At 32.2% G+C, this 26,441-nt stretch overlaps 1 protein-coding gene across 1 annotated transcript in view; it reads right to left on the bottom strand.

The window, feature by feature from the left end:
* Nucleotides 1-23,406: 23,406 nt before the first annotated feature.
* LOC148951642 (eukaryotic translation initiation factor 3 subunit A-like) overlaps nucleotides 23,407-26,441 on the bottom strand; it is a 166,828-nt gene continuing 163,793 nt past the window's right edge. Inside the window, exon 15 of the mRNA XM_089091172.1 lies at nucleotides 23,407-23,833. Within this exon, the coding sequence (XP_088947298.1) occupies nucleotides 23,426-23,833 (408 nt within the window). The 3' untranslated portion in view covers nucleotides 23,407-23,425. The remainder of the gene's footprint in view (nucleotides 23,834-26,441) is intronic.

Raw genomic sequence — 26,441 nt, 5'->3', positions numbered from 1 at the left:
CCAAAACCTTCAACTAGGATGAATAATATTGTTACCTCCAAATTTGATTGGAGGTATTAAGGCAAATGTTGAGTGTGGAGGGAGGGGGACTGTTTGCTCACAAATCACTTTGACTCTTAAAAAGGGCACTATAACTTCCAATTTCAAATCAAATAAGCCCCATCTGATGTTTGTACGACCGCCCATTTAATAAAAACCTTATATGCCATCATAAAACAACTTCCAACCCTATCATCAGGGCGCTGGGGGTTTCTGTCATCCTTAGGGACATTACTATATGTTCTTTGGACTATTTTGAAAACAATCGCAGTCCCTTAATTTTAATCAGATGTGTGAAAATGGGGGCTGTAGAAGAGGGAGGAGGGCTAAATGCCGTCCATTACTTTCGACGCTTAAAAATGAACTAGAACTTCCAATTTTGAACCAAATAAGCATCTTCTAAAGTTAAACAACCATCCGTTCCATAAAACCTTAAATATCCCCTGGAAAAAAACTAGCAACCCTTGCTCCTAATCTCTGGGGTTTCTTTCAACCCCAAAAGACCTGTTATACGATATTTAGACTATTTTGAATAAATGGGATATCTGAAAATTTCTATTAGATGCATTTCGCGACAATACGACACGTGTGTATGTGGGGGGGGGATAGCTGCCCCCCGATTACTTTGAGTCTTAAAAAGAGCACTAGAGCGTCTGATTACCAGTTCAATGAGCCCCTTTCGAAACTTATGTGACCATACTTTCTATAAAACCTTATATGACCACAACAAACCAGTGCACAACTTACAACCCTTACTCTGAGGGCTAGGGGGATTTGTTATCCTCAAAGACATAATTTCCAGACCTTTCAAATACGTGGAACAGAAGGGCTATCTCAAAATTTTGATTGGGAGTGTTTGGGGAAATGGTGGGCGTAAGAGGGGGGTTAGCTACCCTCCTATCACTTTCGACCATTGAGAAGGGCACTAGCCCTTTCAATTTCCAATCGAACGAGCCCCTTTGGACGTTTCTACGGCAATTATATGCTCAAGGGCATAACTTAGAACCCCTGCGCTGAGGGTTGTGGGGGGTTATCATCCTTAATGACCTAATTTCCAGATTTTTCAACTACGTTTAACAATATTATTATCTCAAAATTTGGATTGGATATAATTGGGGAGATGGTGGGCGTGATGCGGGGGTTCGTTGTCCTTTAATTACTTTCTACTATTAAAAGGGCACTAGCCCTTTCAATTGCCAATCGAATGAGCCCTTTTTGAAGTTTCTACGACAATGCTTTTTATAAAAACCTTATATGATATGCCCCAAGGGCATAACTTAGAACCCTTGCCCTGAGGGTTGTGGGGGGGGGGGGGTTGTCATCCTCAAAGACTTAATTTCCAGAACTTTTAACTACATTGAACAAAAATATTGTCTCAAAATCTGGATTGGATTGTTTGAGGAAATGGTGGGCGTGAGAGGGGGGCTAGCTTCCTTTCTATTGAGGGGTACGGGGGTTTTTCATCCTCAAAGACCTAATTTCCGGAACTTTCAACTACGTTGAAAAAAATTACTATCTAAAAATTTTGATTGGATGTGTTTAGGGAAATAGTGGGCGTGAGAGGAGGGTTAGTTGCCCTCCAATCACTTTCGACTATTAATAAGGGCACTAGCACTTTCAATTCCCAATTGAATGAGCCCCTTTTGAAGTTTCTAAGACAAAACTTTCTATAAAAACCTTATATTCCTCTAGGGCATAACTTAGAACCCTTGTCCTGAGGGTTGTGGGGGGTTGTCATCCTCAATGACCTAATTTCTAGAACTTTCAACTACGTTGAACTAAATTATTGTCTCAAAATTTGGATTGGATGTGTTTGGGAAATGGTGGGCGTGAGACGGGGGATAGTTGCCCTTAAATTACTTTGTACTATTAAAAGGGCACTAGCCCTTTCAATTTCCAATGGAAAGTTCCATTTTTGAATTTTCTACGACAACGCTTTCTATAAAAAAAAAAACTTATATGCCATCAAGGTATATCTTACAACCCCTTGCCCTAAGGGTTGGGGGGAGGGGTTCATCCTCAAAAACCTAATTTCCAGATTTTTCAACTATGTTGAACAAAATTGCTATCTCAAATTTGGATTGGATGTGTTTGGGGAAATGGTGGCCGTAAGAGGGGGTGTAGCTGCCCTCCTATCACTTTCGACTATTGAAAAGGGCACTAGCCCTTCAATTTCCAATGGAATGAGCCCTTTTGAAGTTTCTACGACAAAACTTTCTGTAAAAACCTTGTATGCCCCCCGGGCATAGCTTATAATCTTTACCCTGAGGGGTGTAGGGGGTTTGTCATAATAAAAGATCTAATTTCCGAGACTTTTGACTGCGTTAAACATAAAGGCTATCTCAAAATTTTGATTGGATGTGTTTGGGGAAATGGTAGATGTGAGAGGGGTTAGTTGCCCTCCAATTGCTTTCGACTAGTAAAAAGGGCACTAGCCCTTTCAATTTCCAATCAAATGAGCCCTTTTTGAAAATTCTACGACACTGCTTTCTATAAAAACCTTATATGCTCCCAGGGAATAGCTTACAATCCTTGCCCTGAGGGCTGTGGGGGAATGTCATCCTCAAAGCCATAATTTCCGGACCTTTCAACTACGTTGAACAAAATGCCTATCTCAAAAATTTGATTTGATGCGTTCAGGGAAATGGTGGGCGTGAGAGGGGGGTTAGTTGCCCTCCAATCAATTTTGACTATTAAAAAGGACACTAATCCTTTTAATTTCCAATCGAATGAGCCCTTTTTGAAGTTTCTACTAAAACGCTTTCTATAAAAACCTTATATGCACACAAGGCATAACTTACAACCCTTGCCCTGAGGGCTTGGGGGTGTGTTTGTTATTCTCAAAGACTTAATTTCCAGAACTTTCAACTATGCTCAACAAAATGGCTATCTCTAAATTTTTATTTGATGTGATTGAGGAAATGGTGGGCGTGAGGGAGGGGATTAGTTGCCCTTCAATTACTTTCTACTATTTAAAGGGCACTAGCCCTTTCAATTTCCAATCGAAAGAGCTCTTTTTCAAGTTTCTACGACAAAGAATTCAATAAAAACATTATATGCCCCCAGGGCATAACTTAAGACACTTGCCCTGAAGACTGTGGGGGGACTGTCCTGCTCAAAGGTATAACTTCCTGAACTTTAAACTGCGTGAAACAAAATGGCCATCTCAAAATTTTGATTGGATATGTTGGGGTAAATGATGGGTGTGAGAGGGGGTTTAGTTGCCAAATCACTTTCGACTACTAAAAAGGGCACTAGCCCTTTGAATTTTCAATTGAATTAGCCCTTTTTCAAGTTTCTATGACAAAGATTTCAATAATAACCTTATATCTCAGGGCATAACTCATAACCCTTGCCCTGAAGACTGTGGGGGGAGTGTCCTGCTCAAAGGTATAGTTTCCTGAACTTTTGACTGCGTGGCACAAAATGGCTATCTCAAAATTTTGATGGGATATATTTGGGGAAATCGTGGGCATGGAAGGGGTGTTTGTTTCCTTCCAATCACTTTCGACTATTAAAAAGGGCACTAGCCCTTTCAATTTCCAATCAAATAAGCCCTTTTTGAAGTATCTACGAAAACGATTTCTATAAAAAACATTATATGCACCCAGGGCATAACTTACAACCCTTGCCCTGAGGGCTGAGGGGGAGTGTTCTCCTTAAAAACATAATTTATATCTGGAAATCAACTACGTTGAACAAAATGGCTATTTAAAAATTTTGATTGGAAGTGTTTGGGGAAAAGGTGGGCGTGAGAGGGGAGTAAGTTGCCCTCCAATCCTTTTCGACCATTAAAAGGGCCCTAGCCCTTTGAATTTCCAATCGAATGAGTCGTTTTTGAAGTTTATACGACAACGCCTTCTATAAAAACCTTATATGCCCCCAGGGCATAACTTACAACCCGTGCCCTGAAGGCTGTGGGGGAGTATCCTCCTCAAAAACATAATTTCTATCTGGAAATCCACTACGGTGAACAAAATGGATATCTCGAAATTTTGATTGGATGTGTTTCTTGAAATGGTAGGTGTGGAAGGGGTGTTAGTTGTCTTCCAATCATTTTCGACTATTAAAATGGGCAGAAGCCACTCCAATATCCAATTGAATGAGCCCTTTTCGAAGTTTCTACAACAACTTCTTCGATACGAAGTGCCCTGCTCTAAAGGAAAAAATAATTAATGATACATTGTGCAAACATCGTTCTTATACGCCATCAGGGCATAACTTAAAACCCTTGCCCTGAGGGTTTTGGGGGGAGTGTCCTCCTCAAAAACATATTTTCTATCTGGAAATCAACTACATTGAACAAAATGGCTATCTCAAAATTTTGATTGGATGTGTTTGGGGAAATGAGGGGCGTGAGGGGGGGGGGGGCTAGCTGCCCTCTAATCACTTTTGACTATTAAAAATGTTACTAGCCCTTTGAATATCCAATCGAATGAACCTTTTTTAAAGTTTCTATGACAACGCCTTCTATAGAAACCTTATATGCCCGAAGGGCATAACTTACAATCCTTGCCCTGAAAGCTGTAGGGGAGTGTCCACCTCAAAAACATAATTTCTATTTGGAAATCAACTACGCTGAACAAAAAGGCTATCTGAAAATTTTGATTGAATGTGTTTCGGGAAATGGTGGGCGTGGAAGGGGTGTTAGTTGCCTTCCAATCACTTTCGACAATTAAGAAGGGCACAAGCCACTCCAATTTCCAATTGAATGAGCCCTTTTCGAAGTTTCTACGACAACTTTTTCGATACGAAGTGCCCTGCTCTAAAGGAAAAAATTACAAAAAAATAAAAGTTATGTTTTAGGTTTAAAGTTATGCCCTCAGGGCATAACTTAAAACCCTTGCCCCGAGGGTTGTGGGGGAGTGTCCTCCTCAAAAAACATTTTCTATCTGGAAATCAACAAAGCTGAACAAAATAGCTATCTCAAAATTTTGATTGGTTGTGTTTGGGGGAATGAGGGGCGTGGGGGGGGGGCCAATTTACCCTCCAATCAATTTCGATTATCAAAAAAAGACACTAGCCTTTCCGATTTCCAATCGAATCAACCCTTTTCGAAGTTTCTACGACAACTCCTTCGATACGAAGTGCACGGGTATTAAAAAAAAAAAAAAAAAAAAAAAAAAAAAAAAAGCCAACATCGTTCTTTAATTAGGCAGCGTTATTGCGCTGCCTAATTAAAAAGGACAATAGATAAAATTTAAAAAGGACAATAGACAGGATAGAAAAGGACAATTAGATAAAAGATAAATACAGCAGTAAATGACAACAAACATTTTATATTCACCTTTAGTAATCATTTTAATAGTAAATGATCCGTTCCCAATTTCATTTTCTAAAAAAAATGTTTGGTTTTAGAATGAGATCAAACGATCCTCTTCTTATAAAAATACGATAAATCTAAACAGGAAAATTTAAAACAAGCCAAATAATAAGACAATGATTTTAGTCAATCTTATGCCATTTTTCTTTGTTTTGAATTTTCAAAACCAATTCTGTTTTATATTTTGAACTTCGTGAAATATTTTTACATAACTAGAAAACTTGTATGTTGTATTCGGTTATTTCGTTAATTTAAAAGCATATATTGCTCTAATGGGTGACTAAAGTAGAGATGCCTTATTGACTCGTGTCACGCACCCCTGCTGCCACCTACAACTTTTTTTTACATAATTTATGTCTGTTTGTTGTCAGTGAGAATGAAAAAACAGGAATTTTCTCACTTTGATGGATGTTTTCTTGGATGGTTATGTGTGCTGATCAATTTATTTGATGTTTTTCATGGATGTCAACAGTAATTTATGTTTGTTTTATGGTTTTGTCAGTGAGAATGGAAAAACAGTATTTTTCTCACTTGAAAAAACAGGAATTTTGTCACATTTATGGATGTTTCTTGGATGGTTATGTGTGTTGGTCAATTTATTTGATGTTTTTCATGGATGTCAAGAGTAATTTATGTCTGTTTTATGGTTTTTGTCAGTGAGAATGAAAAAAAAGGACTTTTCTTACTTTTATGGATGTTTCATGGATGGTTATGTGTGTTGGTCAATTTATTTGATGTTTTTCATGGATGTCAACAGTAATTTATGTCTGTTTTAAGATTTTTGTCAGTGAGAATGGAAAAACAGTATTTTTCTCACATGGATGGATTATTGAGTCTAATGAGGACAGGGTCAACGACACTTCCTTCAAGATCTTGTTGTTGTTTTGGCCATGTGCATAGAGTCATTAGGGAGAACACGTGGTTAATTCAAACGATTGGGAATTCGGAACACCTGTGCTGTCAGTCATTAATCAAATTGGTTCCGGACAAAGTTTAATAATGTCTGACAGGTACTGTCAATCATTAATCAAATTGTTTCCAGGCGAAGTTTAATAATGTTGACAGGTGATGTCAAGATTGATTGATATATCACGAAATGGGAATTAATTTGTTGTTTCTAAGGGGAATTATTGATTCAAGAAAGGAGAATTAATTTGTTGTTTCTAAGGAGAAGGTGGGGAAGAGATATATTGATTGCGTGATCGAAGGGAGAGAGTTTCCGAGAAATTGATTACATAATCGGTAGAACCCTATCAGAAGGTCATGACGGGAATTCATTTATGGGCATAGAATGACGTAATCGACTAAGACAATTGGATTTCTGAGAAATTGATAACATAATCGGTAGAACCCTATTAGGAGGTCCTGACGGGAATCCATTTATGGGCATAGAATGACGTAATCAACTAGGACAAATGGATTTCTGAGAAATTGATTACATAATCGGTAGAACCCTATCAGAAGGTCAAGACGGGAATTCATTTATGGGCATAGAATGACGTAATCGACTAAGACAAGCAAGTTACTTTCTTAATGTCACTCCTAAACCCATTTTCCAACTTGAAGTACTTATCTTTTTCACTCACAACTATAATTTACATCTTTTTGTATACCACAACAACAATAAATACCTTTCAAAGAACATTTAATATCAAGTAACTTTCTTAATGATCATCCTAAACCCATTTTCCACCTTGAAGTACTTATCTTTTTCACTCACAACTATACTTTACAGCTTTTTGGGTGTCCCAACACCAAGAAATACTTTTCAAAGACCATTTCAGAGCAAGTTACTTTCTTAATGTTCCTCCTAAACCCATTTTGCAACATGAAGTAATTATCTTTTTCACACAAAACTATACTTTACAGCTTTTGAATAACACAACACCAATAAATAATTTTCAATGACCCTTTCAGAGCAAGTTACTTTCTTAATACCCCTCCTAAACCCATTTTCCAACTTGAAGTACTTATCTTTTTCACCCACAACTATACTTTACAGCTTTTTGGATACCTCAACACCAAGAAATACTTTTCAAAGACCATTTCAGAGCAAGTTAATTTCTTAATGTCCCTCCTAAACCCATTTTCCAACTTGGAGTACTTATCTTTTTCACTCACAACTATACTTTACAGCTTTTTGAATGCCCCAACACCAAGAAATACTTTTCAAAGACCATTTCAGAACAAGTTACTTTCTTATTGTCCCTCCTAAACCCATTTTGCAACTTGAAGTACTTATCTTTTTCACCCACAACTATACTTTACAGCTTTTTGGATACCTCAACACCAAGAAATACTTTTCAAAGACCATTTCAGAGCAAGTTACTTTCTGAATGTCCCTCTTAAACCCATTTTACAACTTGAAGTACTTATCTTTTTCATCCACAACTATACTTTACAGCTTTTTGGATACCTCAACACCAAGAAATACATTTCAAAGACCATTTCAGAGCAAGTTACTTTCTTAATGCCCCTCCTAAAACCATTTTCCAACTTAAAGTACTTATCTTTTTCACTCACAACTATACTTTACAGCTTTTTGAGTGTCCCAACACCAAGAAATACTTTTCAAAGACCATTTCAGAGCGAGTTATTTTCTTAATGTCCCTCCTACCCCCATTTCCCAATTTGAAGTAATTATCTTCTTCAACACCCAACTAGACTATACAGATTTTGGGATAACTCAACACCAAGAAATACTTTTCAAATGAAATAGCAGAGCAATATAGTCTCTTAATGTCCCCACCAAACAAATTTCAAAACTTGAAGTATGTATCTTTTTCACCCACAACTATACTTTACAGCTTTTTGAATGCTCCAACACCAAGCAATACTTTTCAAAAGGCATTTCAGAACAAGTTCTTTTCTTAATATGCTTCTTAAACCAATTTTACAAATTCTAAATTTTTCCATAGTAGATAGAAAAAGCTAGATCATAGCTGTGAATATTTTCTCGAAAGATAAGCAGTTCTATTTCAACTTTAAATTTTCTCAATGAAGTGAAGAAAAGTGCAAATTTAAAGTTCAATTCTAAATTTTTCGGTGGAAGATAGAAAAAGTAATAACATACTTGTGAATATTTTCACGGATGATAAAAAGTTCTAGTTCAATTTTAAATTTTCTCAACGAAGTGAAGAAAAGTTCAAGTTCTCTACTGAATTTTACCAAAGAACACAATTCAATTCTAATTTCTCCAGAGAAAATAAAAATCTTCCACTTAAGTTCTTTATTTCACAAAGACATAAAGAAATTTAAAGTTCAATTCTAAATTTTTCAGTGGAAGATTGAAACAGTAATACCATACTTGTGAATATTTTCACGGAGGATAAAAAGTTCTAGTTCAATTTAAAATTTTCTCAGCGAAGTGAAGAAGAATTTAAGTTTTCTTCTGAATTTTACCAAAGAACACAATTCAATTCTAATTTCTCCAGAGAAAACAAAAATCTTCCACTTAAGTTCTTTATTTCACAAAGACATAAAGAAATTTAAAGTTCAAATTCTAAATTTTTCGGTGGAAGATAGAAAAAGTAATACCATACTTGTGAATATTTTCCCGAAAGATAAAAAGTTCTAGTTCAATTTAAAATTTTCTCAACGAAGTGAAGAAGCATTCAAGTTCTCTTCTGAATTTTACCAAAGAACACAATTCAATTCTAATTTCACCAGAGAAAATAAAAATCTTCCACTTAAGTTCTTTATTTCACAAAGACATAAAGAAATTTAAAGTTCAATTCTAAATTTTTCGGTGGAAGATAAAAAAAGTAATACCATACTTGTGAATATTTTCTCGAAGAGATGAAAAATTTAAAATACTGTTCCAAATTTTTCACAGAAGATAAAAAAGTTCAAGTTCTCTTCGGAATTTTACCAAAGAACACAATTCAATTCTAATTTCTCCAGAGAAAAGAAAAATCTTCCAATTCAATTCTATATTTCACAGAGACATAAAGAAATTTAGAGTTCAATTCTAAATTTTTCAGTGGAAGATAGAAAAAGTAATACCATACTTGTGAATATTTTCCCGGAAGATAGAAGGTTCTAGTTCAATTTAAAATTTTCTCAACGAAGTGAAGAAGCATTCAAGTTCTCTTCTGAACTTTACCAAAGAACACAATACAATTCTAATTTCACCAGAGAAAATAAAAATCTTCCACTTAAGTTCCTAATTTCACAAAGACATAAAGAAATTTAAAGTTCAATTCTAAATTTTTCGGTGGAAGATAGAAAAAGTAATACCATACTTCTGAATATTTTCTCAAAGAGAGGAAAAATTTAAAATACAGTTCCAAATTATTCACAAAAGATAAAAAAGTTCAAGTTCTCTTCGGAATTTTACCAAAGAACATAATTCAATTCTAATTTCACCAGTGAAAACAAAAATCTTCCAATTCAGTTCTATATTTCACAGAGACATAAAGAAATTTAGAGTTCAATTCTAAATTTTTCGGTGGAAGATAGAAAAAGTAATACCATACTTGTGAATATTTTCCCGGAAGATAAAAGGTTCTAGTTCAATTTAAAATTTTCTCAACGAAGTGAAGAAGAATTCAAGTTCTCTTCTGAATTTTACCAAAGAACACAATTCAATTCTGATTTCACCAGAGAAAATAAAAATCTTCCACTTAAGTTCTTGATTTCACAAAGACATAAAGAAATTTAGTTCAATTCTAAATTTTTCGGTTGCAGATAGAAAAAATAATACCATACTTGTTAATATTTTCCTGGAAGATAAAAAGTTCTAGTTCAGTTTCTAATTCACTTCTCAACGAAGTGAAGAAAATTTCACCTACTTGTCTGACTTTTACTAGAGAACCAACTTCAATTCTCATTTAACCAGATAAAACCAAAATCTTCCACTTCAGTTCTTTATTTCACAAGGACATAAAGAAATTTAAAGTTCAATTCAAATTTTTCGGTGGAAGATAGAAAAAGTAATACCATACTTGTGAATATTTTCTCGAAGAGATGAAAAATTTAAAATACTGTTCCAAATTTTTCAAAAAAGATAAAAAAGTTCACGTTCTCTTCGGAATAACACTTTTTCTGTTCGAACTAGCATGTTTTCTAGCAAAGATACCAAATTTTTTCATAGAAGTAAAATTTTTTGATTGTGATAACAACTTTTCTGTCAGAAGTAGCAAGTTTTGCTTAACACTAACATACATTCTCATCAAAGTAACGATATTTTACTTTAATACTAACATACTTTTACTGTACACACACAAATTTTTCTTAGAAATAATATTTTTCGTCAGTGATAACACTTTTTCTGTTTGAACTAGCAAGTTTTCTACCAAAGATACCAAATTTTTTCTTAAAAGTAACATTTTTTGATTGTGATAACAACTTTTCTGTCAGAAGTAGCAATTTTTGCTTAACACTAACAAACCTTCTCATCAAAGTAACGACATTTTACCCTAATACTAACATAGTTTTACTGAACAAACAAAAATTTCTCATAGAAATAATATTTTTCATCAATGATAACACTTTTTCTGTTCGAACTAGCAAGTTTTCTAGCAAAGATACCAAATTTTTCCATAGAAGTAACATTTTCTGATTGTGATAACAACTTTTCTGTCAGAAGTAGCAAGTTTTGCTTAACACTAAAAAACATTCTCATCAAAGTAACGATATTTTACTTTAATACTAACATACTTTTACTGAACACACACAAATTTTTCTCAGAAATAATATTTTTCGTCAATGATAACACTTTTTCTGTTCGAACTAGCATGTTTTCTACCAAAGATAGCAAATTTTTTCGTGGACGTACCATTTTTTGATTGTGATAAAAACTTTTCTGTCAGAAGTAGCAAGTTTTTCTTAACACTAACAAAAATTCTCATCAAAGTAAAGATATTTTACCTTAATACTAACATACTTTTAATGAACAAACACAAATTTCTCATAGAAATAATATTTTTCGTCAATGATAACACTTTTTCTGTTCGAACTAGCAAGTTTTCTAACAAAGATACCAAATTTTTTCTTAGAAGTAACATAATATTTTTCATCAGTGATAACACTTTTTCTGTTTGAACGAGCAAGTTTTCTAACAAAGATACCAAATTGTTTCGTACAAGTAATATTTTTTGATTGTGATAACAACTTTTCTGCCAGAAGTAACAATTTTTGCTTAACACTAACAAACCTTCTAATCAAAGTCACAAAATTTTACACTAATAATAAAATACTTATACTGAACACACAAAAATTTATCATAGAAATAATATTTTTCATCAATGATAACACTTTTTCTGTTCGAACTAGCAAGTTTTCTAGCAAAGATACCAAATTTTTCCATAGAAGTAACATTTTCTGATTGTGATAACAACTTTTCTGTCAGAAGTAGCAAGTTTTGCTTAACACTAACAAACATTCTCATCAAAGTAACAACATTTTACCCTAATACTAACATACTTTTACTGAACACACACAAATTTTTCTCAGAAATAATATTTTTCGTCAGTGATAACACTTTTTCTGTTTGAACCAGCAAGTTTTCTACCAAAGATACCAAGTTTTTTCGTAGAAGTAATATTTTTTCATTGTGATAACAACTTTTCTGTCAGAAGTAGCAAGTTTTGCTTAACACTAACAAACATTCTCATCAAATTAATGATATTTTACCTTAATACTAACATACTTTTACTGAACACAAACAAATTTCTCTTAGAAATAATTTTTTTTGTCAGTGATAACACTTTTTCTGTTCGAACTAGCAAGTTTTCTAGCAAAGATACCAAATTTTTTCTTAGAAGTAATATTTTTTTATTGTGATAACAACTTTTCTGTCATAAGTAGCAAGTTTTGCTTAACACTGACAAACCTTCTTATCAAAGTAATGATATTTTACCCTAATACTAACATACTTTTACTGAACAAACAAAAATTTCTCTTAGAAATAATATTTTTCATCACTGATAACACTTTTTCGGTTCGAACTAGCATGTTTTCTAGCAAAGATACCAAATTTTTTCATAGAAGTAACATTTTTTTGATTGTGATAACAACTTTTCTATCAGAAGTAGCAAGTTTTGCTTAACACTAACAAACCTTCTCATGAAAGTAACAACATTTTATCCTAATACTAACATAATTTTACTGAACACACACAAATTTTTCTTAGAAATAATATTTTTCGTCAATGATAACACTTTTTCTGTTCGAACTAGCAAGTTTTCTACCAAAGGTACCAAATTTTTTCGTAGAAGTAGCATTTTTGATTGTCATAACAACTTTTCTGTCAGAAGTAGCCAGTTTTGCTTAACACTAACAATCCTTCTCATCAAAGTAATGATATTTTACCCTAATTTAAAATACTGTTCCAAATTTTTCACAGAAGATAAAAAAGTTCAAGTTCTCTTCGGAATAACACTTTTTCTGTTCGAACTAGCATGTTTTCTAGCAAAGATACCAAATTTTTTCATAGAAGTAACATTTTTTGATTGTGATAACAACTTTTCTGTCAGAAGTAGCAAGTTTTGCTTAACACTAACATACATTCTCATCAAAGTAACGATATTTTACTTTAATACTAACATACTTTTACTGTACACACACAAATTTTTCTTAGAAATAATATTTTTCGTCAATGATAACATTTTTTCTGTTTGAACTAGGAATTTTTCTACCAAAAAACACAATAGTTTTATAGAAGTAAAATTTTTTGATATTGATAACAACTTTTCTGTCAGAAGAAGCAATTTTTACTTAAAACTAACAAACCTTCTCATCAAAGTAATAACATTTTACTTTAATACTAACATACTTTTACTGAACAAACAAAAATTTCTCATAGAAATAATATTTTTCATCAATGATAACACTCTTTCTGTTCGAACTAGCAAGTTTTCTAGCAAAGATACCAAATTTTTCCATAGAAGTAACATTTTCTGATTGTGATAACAACTTTTCTGTCAGAAGTAGCAAGTTTTGCTTAACACTAAAAAACATTCTCATCAAAGTAACGATATTTTACTTTAATACTAACATACTTTTACTGAACACACACAAATTTTTCTCAGAAATAATATTTTTGTCAATGATAACACTTTTTCTGTTCGAACTAGCATGTTTTCTACCAAAGATAGCAAATTTTTTCGTGGACGTACCATTTTTTGATTGTGATAACAACTTTTCTGTCAGAAGTAGCAAGTTTTTGCTTAACACTAACAAAAATTCTCATCAAAGTAATGATATTTTACCTTAATACTAACATACTTTTACTGAACACACACAAATTTCTCATAGAAATAATATTTTTCGTCAATGATAACACTTTTTCTGTTCGAACTAGCAAGTTTTCTATCAAAGATACCAAATTTTTTCTTAGAAGTAACATTTTTTTATTGTGATAACAACTTTTCTGTCAGAAGTAGCAAGTTTTGCTTAACACTAACAAACATTCTCATCAAAGTAACAACATTTTACCCTAATACTAACATACTATTACTGAACAAACAAAAAATTCTCTTAGAAATAATATTTTTCATCAATGATAACACTTTTTCTGTTCGAACTAGCAAGTTTTCTAGCAAAGATACCAAATTTTTCCATAGAAGTAACATTTTCTGATTGTGATAACAACTTTTCTGTCAGAAGTAGCAAGTTTTGCTTAACACTAACAAACATTCTCATCAAAGTAACAACATTTTACCCTAATACTAACATACTTTTACTGAACACACACAAGTTTTTCTCAGAAATAATATTTTTCGTCAATGATAACACTTTTTCTGTTCGAACTAGCAAGTTTTCTACCAAAGATAGCAAATTTTTTCTTAGAAGTAATATTTTGATTGTTATAACAACTTTTCTGTCAGAAGTAGCAAGTTTTGCTTAATAATAACAAACATTCTCATCAAAGTAATGATATTTTACCTTAATACTAACATACTTTTACTGAACACACACAAATTTCTCTTAGAAATAATATTTTTCGTCAGTGATAACACTTTTTCTGTTCGAACTAGCAAGTTTTCTAGCAAAGATACCAAATTTTTTCTTAGAAGTAATATTTTTTTATTGTGATAACAACTTTTCTGTCATAAGTAGCAAGTTTTGCTTAACACTGACAAACCTTCTCATCAAAGTAATGATATTTTACCCTAATACTAACATACTTTTACTGAACAAACAAAAATTTCTCTTAGAAATAATATTTTTCATCACTGATAACACTTTTTCGGTTCGAACTAGCATGTTTTCTAGCAAAGATACCAAATTTTTTCATAGAAGTAACATTTTTTTGATTGTGATAACAACTTTTCTATCAGAAGTAGCAAGTTTTGCTTAACACTAACAAACCTTCTCATGAAAGTAACAACATTTTATCCTAATACTAACATAATTTTACTGAACACACACAAATTTTTCTTAGAAATAATATTTTTCGTCAATGATAACACTTTTTCTGTTCGAACTAGCAAGTTTTCTACCAAAGGTACCAAATTTTTTCGTAGAAGTAGCATTTTTGATTGTCATAACAACTTTTCTGTCAGAAGTAGCCAGTTTTGCTTAACACTAACAATCCTTCTCATCAAAGTAATGATATTTTACCCTAATACTAACATACTTTTACTGAACAAACAAAAATTTCTCATAGAAATAATATTTTTCGTCAGTGATAACACTTTTTCTGTTCGAACTAGCATGTTTTCTACCAAAGATACAAAATATTTTCATAGAAGTAACATTTTAGATTCTGATAGCAACTTTTCTGTCAGAAGTAGCAAGTTTTTCTTAACACTAACAAACATTCTCATCAAAGTAATGATATTTTATCTTAATACTAACATACTTTTACTGAACACACACAAATTTCTCTTAGAAATAATATTTTTCGACAGTGATAACAATTTTTCTGTTCGAACTAGCAAATTTTCCACCAAAGATACCAAATTTTTTCGTAGAAGTAACATTTTTTGATTGTGATAACAACTTTTCTGTCAGAAGTAGCAAGTTTTGCTTAACACTAACAAACCTTCTCATCAAAGTAACGACATTTTACCTTAATACTAACTTACTTTTACTGAACACGCACACAAAGTTCTCTTAGAAATAATATTTTTCATTTCTATGTCTGAATCTATTTGCTTACATGTCTGGGTTGGTGTTTGGTTAGGTTAAGTTAGCTAAGTTAGGTTAGGTTAGCTAAGTTAGGTTAGGTTAGCTAGTAAACATTTCTCCATGTTTAAGTTAGGTTAGGTTAGGTTAACTTATCATGAGCGCTTATGATAAGCTAACCTAGCCTAACTAAAGCATGGTACAAAGTCGACATGGGTGGATTTTCTGGCGAGTATGGTTAGGTTAGGTTAGATCAAGTTAGGTTAAGTTAGGTTAGGTTAGCCTACGTACGCGCGCGTACGTCGGCGAACCTAACCTAACTTAACCTAACCAAACTTGATCTAGCCTAACCTAACCTAACCAAACTCGCCGGAAAATCCACCCATGTCGACTTTGTACCATGCTTTAGTTAGGCTACGTTAGCTTATCATGAGCGCTCATGATAAGTTAACCTAACCTAACCTAACTTAAACATGGAGAAGTGTTTACTAGCTAACCTAACATAACTTAGCTAACCTAACCTAACTTAGCTAACCTAACCTAACCAAACACCAACCCAGACATGTAAGCAAATAGATTCAGACATAGAAATGAAAAATATTATTTCTAAGAGAACTTTGTGTGCGTGTTCAGTAAAAGTAAGTTAGTATTAAGGTAAAATGTCGTTACTTTGATGAGAAGGTTTGTTAGTGTTAAGCAAAACTTGCTACTTCTGACAGAAAAGTTGTTATCACAATCAAAAATGTTACTTCTACGAAAAAATTTGGTATCTTTGGTGGAAAATTTGCTAGTTCGAACAGAAAAATTGTTATCACTGTCGAAAAATATTATTTCTAAGAGAAATTTGTGTGTGTTCAGTAAAAGTATGTTAGTATTAAGGTAAAATTTCATTACTTTGATGAGAATGTTTGTTAGTGTTAAGAAAAACTTGCTACTTCTGACAGAAAAGTTGCTATTACAATCAAAAATGTTACTTCTAAGAACAAATTTGGTATGTTTGGTAGAAAACTTGCTAGTTCGAACAGAAAAAGTGTTATCACTGACGAAAAATATTATTTCTATGAGAAATTTTAGTTTGTTCAGTAAAAGTGTGTTAGTATTAGGGTAAAATATCATTACTTTGATGAGAAGAATTGTTAGTGTTAAGCAAAACTGGCTACTTCTGACAGAAAAGTTGTTATCACAATCAAAAATGCTACTTCTACGAAAAAATTTGGTACCTTTGGTAGAAAACTTGCTAGTTCGAACAGAAAAAGTGTTATCATTGACGAAAAATATTATTTCTAAGAAAAATTTGTGTGTGTTCAGTAAAATTATGTTAGTATTAGGATAAAATGTTGTTACTTTCATGAGAAGGTTTGTTAGTGTTAAGCAAAACTTGCTACTTCTGACAGAAAAGTTGTTATCACAATCAAAAAAATGTTACTTCTATGAAAAAATTTGGTATCTTTGCTAGAAAACATGCTAGTTCGAACTGAAAAAGTGTTATCAGTGATGAAAAATATTATTTCTAAGAGAAATTTTTGTTTTTTCAGTAAAAGTATGTTAGTATTAGGGTAAAATATCATTACTTTGATGAGAAGGTTTGTTAGTGTTAAGCAAAACTTGCTACTTATGACAGAAAAGTTTTTATCACAATCAAAAAATATTACTTCTAAGAAAAAATTTGGTATCTTTGCTAGAAAACTTGCTAGTTCGAACAGAAAAAGTGTTATCACTAACGAAAAATATTATTTCTAAGAGAAATTTGTGTGTGTTCAGTAAAAGTATGTTAGTATTAAGGTAAAATATCATTACTTTGATGAGAATGTTTGTTAGTGTTAAGCAAAACTTGCTACTTCTGACAGAAAAGTTGTTATCACAATGAAAAAATATTACTTCTAAGAAAAAATTTGCTATCTTTGGTAGAAAACTTGCTAGTTCGAACAGAAAAAGTGTTATCATTGACGAAAAATATTATTTCTGAGAAAAATTTGTGTGTGTTCAGTAAAAGTATGTTAGTATTACAGTAAAATATCGTTACTTTGATGAGAATGTTTGTTAGTGTTAAGCAAAACTAGCTACTTCTGACAGAAAAGTTGTTATCACTATCAGAAAATGTTACTTCTATGGAAAAATTTGGTATCTTTGCTAGAAAACTTGCTAGTTCGAACAGAAAAAGTGTTATCATTGATGAAAAATATTATTTCTATGAGAAATTTTTGTTTGTTCAGTAAAAGTATGTTAGTATTAGGGTAAAATGTTTTTACTTTGATGAGAATGTTTGTTAGTGTTAAGCAAAACTTGCTACTTCTGACAGAAAAGTTGTTATCACAATTAAAAAATGTTACTTCTAAGAAAAAATTTGGTATCTTTGTTAGAAAACTTGCTAGTTCGAACAGAAAAAGTGTTATCACTGACGAAAAATATTATTTCTATGAGAAATTTGTGTGTGTTCAGTAAAAGTATGTTAGTATTAAGGTAAAATATCTATACTTTGATGAGAACGTTTGTTAGTGTTAAGCAAAACTTGCTACTTCTGACAGAAAAGTTGTTATCACGATCAAAAAATGGTACCTCTACGAAAAAATTTGCTATCTTTGGTAGAAAACATGCTAGTTCGAACAGAAAAAGTGTTATCATTGACAAAAATATTATTTCTGAGAAAAATTTGTGTGTGTTCAGTAAAAGTATGTTAGTATTAAAGTAAAATATCGTTACTTTGATGAGAATGTTTGTTAGTGTTAAGCAAAACTTGCTACTTCTGACAGAAAAGTTGTTATCACAATCAGAAAATGTTACTTCTATGGAAAAATTTGGTATCTTTGCTAGAAAACTTGCTAGTTCGAACAGAAAAAGTGTTATCATTGATGAAAAATATTATTTCTATGAGAAATTTTTGTTTGTTCAGTAAAAGTATGTTAGTATTAAGGTAAAATGTTGTTACTTTGATGAGAAGGTTTGTTAGTGTTAAGCAAAACTTGCTACTTCTGACAGAAAAGTTGTTATAACAATCAAAAAATGTTACTTCTAAGAAAAAATTTGGTATCTTTGGTAGAAAACTTGCTAGTTCGAACAGAAAAAGTGTTATCATTGACGAAAAATATTATTTCTAAGAAAAATTTGTGTGTGTACAGTAAAAGTATGTTAGTATTAAAGTAAAATATCGTTACTTTGATGAGAATGTATGTTAGTGTTAAGCAAAACTTGCTACTTCTGACAGAAAAGTTGTTATCACAATCAAAAAATTTTACTTCTATGAAAAAATTTGGTATCTTTGCTAGAAAACATGCTAGTTCGAACAGAAAAAGTGTTATTCCGAAGAGAACTTGAACTTTTTTATCTTCTGTGAAAAATTTGGAACAGTATTTTAAATTTTTCATCTCTTCGAGAAAATATTCACAAGTATGGTATTACTTTTTCTATCTTCCACCGAAAAATTTCGAATTGAACTTTAAATTTCTTTATGTCTTTGTGAAATAAAGAACTGAAGTGGAAGATTTTTATTTTATCTGGTGAAATTAGAATTGAATTGTGTTCTTTGGTAAAATTCAGAAGAGAACTTGAATTTTTCTTCACTTCGTTGAGAAAATTTAAAATTGAACTAGAACTTTTTATCTTCCGGGAAAATATTCACAACGATGGTATTACTTTTTCTATCTTCCACCGAAAAATTTAGAATTGAACTAAATTTCTGTATGTCTTTGTGAAATCAAGAACTTAAGTGGAAGATTTTTATTTTCTCTGGTGAAATCAGAATTGAATTGTGTTCTTTGGTAAAATTCAGAAGAAAACTTGAATTTTTCTTCACTTCGTTGAGAAAATTTTAAATTGAACTAGAACTTTTTATCTTCCGGGAAAATATTCACAAGTATGGTATTACTTTTTCTATCTTCCACCGAAAAATTTAGAATTGAAATCTAAATTTCTTTATGTCTTTGTGAAATATGGAACTGAAGTGGAAGATTTTTTTTTTCTCTGGAGAAATTAGAATTGAATTGTGTTCTTTGGTAAAATTCCGAAGAGAACTTGAACTTTCTTATCTTCTGTGAAAAATTTGGAACAGTATTTAAATTTTTCATCTCTTTGAGAAAATATTCACAAGTATTGTATTATTTTTTATATCTTCCACCGAAAAATTTAGATGAACTTTAAATTTCTTTATGTCTTTGTGAAATAAGGAACTTAAGTGGAAGATTTTTATTTTCTCTTGTGAAATTAGAATTGAATTGTGTTCTTTGGTAAAATTCAGAAGAGAACTTGAATTCTTCTTCACTTCGTTGAGAAAAATTTAAATTGAACTAGAACTTTTTATCTTCCGGGAAAATATTCACAAGTATGGTATTACTTTTTCTATCTTCCACCGAAAAATTTAGAATTTGAACTTTAAATTTCTTTATGTCTTTGTGAAATAAAGAACTTAAGTGGAAGATTTTTGTTTTCTCTGGAGAAATTAGAATTGAATTGTGTTCTTTGGTAAAATTCAGAAGAAAACTTAAATTCTTCTTCACTTCGCTGAGAAAATTTTAAATTGAACTAGAACTTTTTATCTTCCGTGAAAATATTCACAAGTATGGTATTACTTTTTCAATCTTCCACTGAAAAATTTAGAATTGAACTTTAAATTTCTTTATGTCTTTGTGAAATAAAGAACTTAAGTGGAAGATTTTTATTTTCTCTGGAGAAATTAGAATTGAATTATGTTCTTTGGTAAAGTTAAGTAGAGAACTTGTACTTTTCTTCACTTCGTTGAGAAAATTTAAAATTGAACTAGAAGTTTTTATCTTCCGTGAAAATATTCACAAGTATGGTATTACTTTTTCTATCTTCCACCGAAAAATTTAGAATTGAACTTTAAATTTGCACTTTTCTTCACTTCATTGAGAAAATTTAAAATTGAAATAGAACTGCTTATCTTTCGAGAAAATATTCACAGCTATGATATAGCTTTTTCTATCTACTATGGAAAAATTTAGAATTTGTAAAATTGGTTTAAGAAGCATATTAAGAAAAGAACTTGTTCTGAAATGCCTTTTGAAAAGTATTGCTTGGTGTTGGAGCATTCGAAATGTTTTACAGTATTGTTGTGGGTGAAAAACATTTGTACATTATGTTTTTTAATGGATTTAGGATGGTCAATAAAGAAAGGAACTAACATTTAACGGTCCTTTGAAATGTGTTTGATTGTGCTTAGGTACTCATCCAAAAGTAAATACAATTTTATGGTGAATTTGATAATTCCAGAAAGTTTGAAAATGAGTTGCTGCGAGACATTATGAATAGCCCTTCCTCTGAACTAGTCTTTGAAAAGTATTTCTTGGTGTTGGGACACTCAAAAAGCTATAAAGTATAGTTGTGAGTGAAAAAGATAAGTACTTTAAGTTGGAAAATGGTTTTAGGAGGGGCATTAAGAAATTAACTTGCTCTGAAATGGTCTTTGAAAGGTATTTCTTGGTGTTGAGGTATCTAAAAAGCTGTAAAGTATAGTTGTGGATGAAAAAGATAAGTACTTCAAGTTGTAAAATGGGTTTAAGAGGGACATTAAGAAAGTATCTTGCTCTGAAATGGTCTTTGAAATGTATTTCTTGGTGTTTTTGTATCCTAAAAGATGTAAAGTTTAGTTGTGTGTGAAAAACATAAGTAATTCAAGTTGCAAAATGGGTTTAGGAGGGACATTAAGAAAGTAACTTGCTCTGAAATGGTCTTTGAAAAGTATTTCTTGGTGTTGAGGTATCCAAAAAGCTGTAAAGTAGAGTTGTGCGTTAAAAAGATAAGTACTCCAAGTTGTAAAATGGGTTTAGGAGGGACATTAAGAAATTAACTTGCTCTTAAATGGTCTTTTAAAAGTATTTCTTGGTGTTGAGGTATCCAAAAAGCTGTAACTACTATGGGTGGGTGAAAAAGATAAGTACTTCAAGTTGGAAAATGGGGTTAGGAGGGACATTAAGAAAGGAACTTGCTCTGAAATGGTCTTTGAAAAGTATTTCTTGGTGTTGAGGTATCCCAAAAGCTGTAAAGTATAGTTGTGGGTGAAAAAAATAAATACTTCAAGTTGCAAAATGGGTTTAGGAGGAACATTAAGAAAGTAACTTGCTCTGAAATGGTCTTTGAAAGGTATTTCTTGGTGTTGGGACACTCAAAAAGCTGTAAAGTATAGTTTTGAGTGAAAAAGATAAGTACTTCAAGTTGAAAAATGGGTTTAGGAGGGACAATAAGAAAGTAACTTGCTCTGAAATGTTATTTGAAAAGTATTTCTTGGTGTTGAGGTATCCAAAAAGCTTTAAAGTATAGTTTTGGGTGAATAAGATAAGTACTTCAAGTTGGAAAATGGGTTTAGGAGGGACATTAAGAATTCTTGGTGTTGGGGTATCCAAAAGGCTGTAAAGTATATTTGTCGGTGAAAAAGATAAGTACTTCAAGATGGAAAATGGGTTTAGGAGCGACATTAAGAAAGTAACTTGCTTGTCTTAGTTGATTACGTCATTCTATGCCCATAAATGAATTCCCGTCTTGACCTTCTGATAGGGTTCTACCGATTATGTAATCAATTTCTCAGAAATCAATTTGTCCTAGTTGATTACGTCATTCTATGCCCATAAATGGATTCCCGTCAGGACCTCCTAATAGGGTTCTACCGATTATGTAATCAATTTCTCAGAAATCCAATTGTCTTAGTCGATTACGTCATTCTATGCCCATAAATGAATTCCCGTCATGACCTTCTGATAGGGTTCTACCGATTATGTAATCAATTTCTCGGAAACTCTCTCCCTTCGATCACGCAATCAATATATCTCTTCCCCACCTTCTCCTTAGAAACAACAAATTAATTCTCCTTTCTTGAATCAATAATTCCCCTTAGAAACAACAAATTAATTCCCATTTCGTGATATATCAATCAATCTTGACATCACCTGTCAGACATTATTAAACTTCACCTGGAAACAATTTGATTAATGATTGACAGTACCTGTCAGACATTATTAAACTTTGTCCGGAAACAATTTGATTAATGACTGACAGCACAGGTGTTCCAAATTCCCAATCGTTTTAATTAACCACGTGTTCTCCCTAATGACTCTATGCACATGGCCAAAACAACAACAAGATCTTGAAGGAAGTGTCGTTGACCCTGTCCTCATTAGACTCAATAATCCATCAATGTGAGAAAAATACTGTTTTTCCATTCTCGCTGACAAAAATCTTAAAACAGACATAAATTACTGTTGAAATCCATGAAAAACATCAAATAAATTGACCAACACACATAACCATCCATGAAACATCCATAAATGTGACAAAATTCCTGTTTTTTCATTCTCACTGACAAAAACCATAAAACAGACATAAATTACTGTTGACATCCATGAAAAACATCAAATAAATTGACCAACACACATAACCATCCAAGAAACATCCATAAATGTGACAAAATTCCTGTTTTTTCAAGTGAGAAAAATACTGTTTTTCCATTCTCACTGACAAAACCATAAATAAAACATAAATTTCTGTTGACATCCCTGAGAAACATCAAATAAATTGACCAAGACACATAACCATCCAAGAAAACATCCATCAAAGTGAGAAAATTCCTGTTTTTTCATTCTCACTGACAACAAACAGACATAAATTATGTAAAAAAAAGTTGTAGGTGGCAGCAGGGGTGAGTGACACGAGTCAATAAGGCATCTCTACTGACTAATACTAATGAAATATGGGAGAGGGTAGGGATTTCATTGAATTGTCAGTTTGATGACCCTATTTTGACTTCCTGTTTTACTCTACTTTTTTCTTTTGCTCTATTTGGAATGTCTTGGTTTTTTAACACCATAAACACAACAGGCTAATCAGCAAAAGCATTGGGAATATACGGGCGCAGCAACCTTCATATCTATTAGAATAAGTAATTTCCAACAGCAATTATTCCGGATATAATGCGATACAAATATAATACAAGGATAAATGTAAAAAAATATAAAAGAAAGAAAAGAAGATACAAGTGAGACGTGTTCAACCCTTCAATTGATCATCGACATCCTTTTTTGAAAATATCTTTATTATGTTGTTTGAAGAAGTTCTGTGTAGTATATCCCCACTTGAAACCCAAACTGAGCGCGATCCTAGGCGAAACTTAGCGTAATTTCTCAGAGCAAGTTTTGAATTTGTCAGTGTTTCACCAAAAAAGATTCCGGCAGCTCTTACGCGGTATTTGTTTTTTAGTAAAAATTGACGGATCCAAAGATTTGAAAACTGAACAATAATAGGTCTTGGTCGAGATCCTTGCTTGCCAATTCTTCTTGAAGAAATTAAGTCATTTTTGTGCACGGAGAGGCGAGGGAAATATTCATTACACATCGACAAAAAGGCAGATTCAGCAGTTACATGTGGATCCATCTCAGCAACTCCATGAACAATTATCTAAAATATTAATTAAATAATAAGTTTGTATTAATAAATTCAAAAGATTTACTTCTGTTATTACAGAGAAACAGAAAAAGTTTCCTATGAGTAAAGTCTTTTACATAACTGTTATACCTCCACTGTAAGAAAAAAAATCTTGCTGTCTAAATTAGTTAAATAGAAACTTACAGGTCTTAGACAACCAAACATATATCAAAGAATTAGGAAATTTTTTCCTAATTCTGAAATTTAATCCATACATTTTTACTATATTAAAAAATTAGGAATTAGGATTGAATTTTTAATGAAAAATATCACAATATGCAGTTATGCAGTTTCTGGTAATAGATGATAGCGAAAAATCAGCAACAAAATAGCCTAAAATTATATACTAGAAAGGCTAAAATTTTTAAAAAGGTCTAGCTTTTCTTAAGTGGTGTAGCTGTCTTCGGGAATCCACTGACTGTAAATGTTGGCCTTTTTATAGACGAAAAGCACTTTCAAATTAGACAAAAAAAATTTCTTATTTTTTTTCATGGTTTCATTTATTTCACAGTGACGAAAGCTGCCCCCAAAGCTTCACAGTTTCGAATAACCAAAAGAAAAATCTTAGAAAATCGCGGTTTTAAGGTATTAATAGCCCTCCCATGAAGAAAGAAAATGATCAAAAACGGGGTTAAAAAAAAACGAATATTTCGAGAGAACAACCGCCTCTCTTCTTCAGCGCGAGCAAAAAGTATAAACAAGGAAAATTCCGAAGAAAAAAAAACAAAAAAAAAACGCGGTAAGTCAACAAAACCAATTAAAAACCAATGAAAAAACCAGCCAAAAAAGGATTTCAGTTTAATTCTTATAATTTTGTCTTTTATTGAATGTTATTTATCTTTTAATTTTTGGCTGGTTCTTTAATTGGTTTTTAATTGGTTTTGTTGACTTTCCGCGTTTTTGTTTTTTTTTCTATGTACTCAGATTTTTTCTGGGGGGGGGGGGTACGCAAAAACGCATAAATTTTTTTATATCCATTCCTGTTACGTTTTTACGAGTCAGACAAACATTTAGGGAAGGAGAGGAGGAGGGGGTCAAACCCCCCTAGGTACGGTCTTGCTTAATCCTTTTTGTGTTATATTCATAGGAGCCCTTTTTTGGAAACTCACTGGGTTTTGACGCTAGCATTATCACACGTATGTCCATTGATTTTTCAGCCAAAATTAAATTTTTCAAATAAAACTTTTCAAATTGACAAGTTCCAAAATGCCTAATTGAGTTCGTTCAGCACTTACATTGAAAAACCCTAAAAATCTTTCACAATTTTTTTTTTTTTTTTTTTAATCCTTTTTGTGTTCTATTCCAATAGAGGCACCTTTTTTGAAACTCACTTGGCTTTGACGCTAGCATTATCACACGCATGTCCATTGATTTTTGAGCCAAAATTAAAATTTTCAAATAAAACTTTTCAAATTAAACTTGACAAGTACCAAAATGCCTAATTGGGTTCGTTCAGCACTTACATTGAAAAACCCTAAAAATCTTTCACAGATTTATTATTTTTATTGAAATAATTCGCCAGCTGCTCCTCGAATCTCTCTTTTTCAAACAAAAAAGAGATTTCTCTTACTATTTTCCCATGTTAAAAAGTTCTCTTGAATTGGATTGTTTTATTTTTCGGACGGCAATTCAAATTTCTTTTAGCTACTAAAATTACTTACCCAGTATTTTTCAGAAAAGAAGGCCAAGCAGCCCCACGTTTTTACTCGTTGTTGTATTTACATTTTGTTGCTCTGCCGAATGAAAAATTTACAGGCTATTCAGCAAATATTTGCTCAATTAAAACTATTAATAAGCAAGAGATAATAACATCTGCTGGGTGATCGTTCGCAACAAATTTGTAATTACATGCCGGGCAGTGAGATGATTTTGTACAACCATGCATTTGAAGAGCATAAATACAACCATGAGTCTATGTTCTATAAGTGGGTAAATACAACTATTAGCCAAGTCATGACTCAACTCATACTAAATGAAAAGAGCAGTCAAGTTCTTTCAACTGAAAGTAATATAGCAACATCAAAACATAAAACAAAAACTCATAAAGTTCTTCAAAAATACTTTTCATTTAAGTTCAAAGACCCTTGTGTTTTAGGAGTCGTTCTTAAAGAGTTGGGGCGAACAGTCAAACTTTAGTTTAAAGAGCGAGGGATGAGGAAGGGGCAACCCCCCTCACAAGTTCTTCAAAAATACTTTTCATTCAAGTTCAATGACCCTTGTGTTTTAGGAGTCGTTCTTAAAGAGTTGGGGCGAACAGTCAAACTTTAAAGAGCGAGGGATGAGGAAGGGGCAACCCCCCTCACGCGAAAAATAAATTCATTTCGTTTTTTTAAATTTAATTTCTGACCGTTTCTACGTAATGCCAGGAAATCCCCCTGCTCCATGTAAATTTTCCTTGGAATACCTTCCCACTGAAAATCCCCCCTCCCCTCGAAAAAATTCCGTAAATTTCCCAATAACAAATACTAACCTAAATGTAAATAATCGAAAAATTACATAACTTACAGCTCTTTCTCCAGGGACTGTAGGGGTGTAATGTCATCCCCAAAGTCATAGTTATTACACTTTTGACTATGCTGAA

This window comes from Artemia sp. Qi Xiang Cuo, chromosome 6 (assembly GCF_049724085.1).
Source record: "Artemia sp. Qi Xiang Cuo chromosome 6, ASM4972408v1, whole genome shotgun sequence".
Taxonomy (NCBI): domain Eukaryota; kingdom Metazoa; phylum Arthropoda; class Branchiopoda; order Anostraca; family Artemiidae; genus Artemia; species Artemia sp. Qi Xiang Cuo.
Note: the sequence above shows the minus strand (reverse complement) of the source record. Positions and strands in the feature narration are given on the sequence as shown.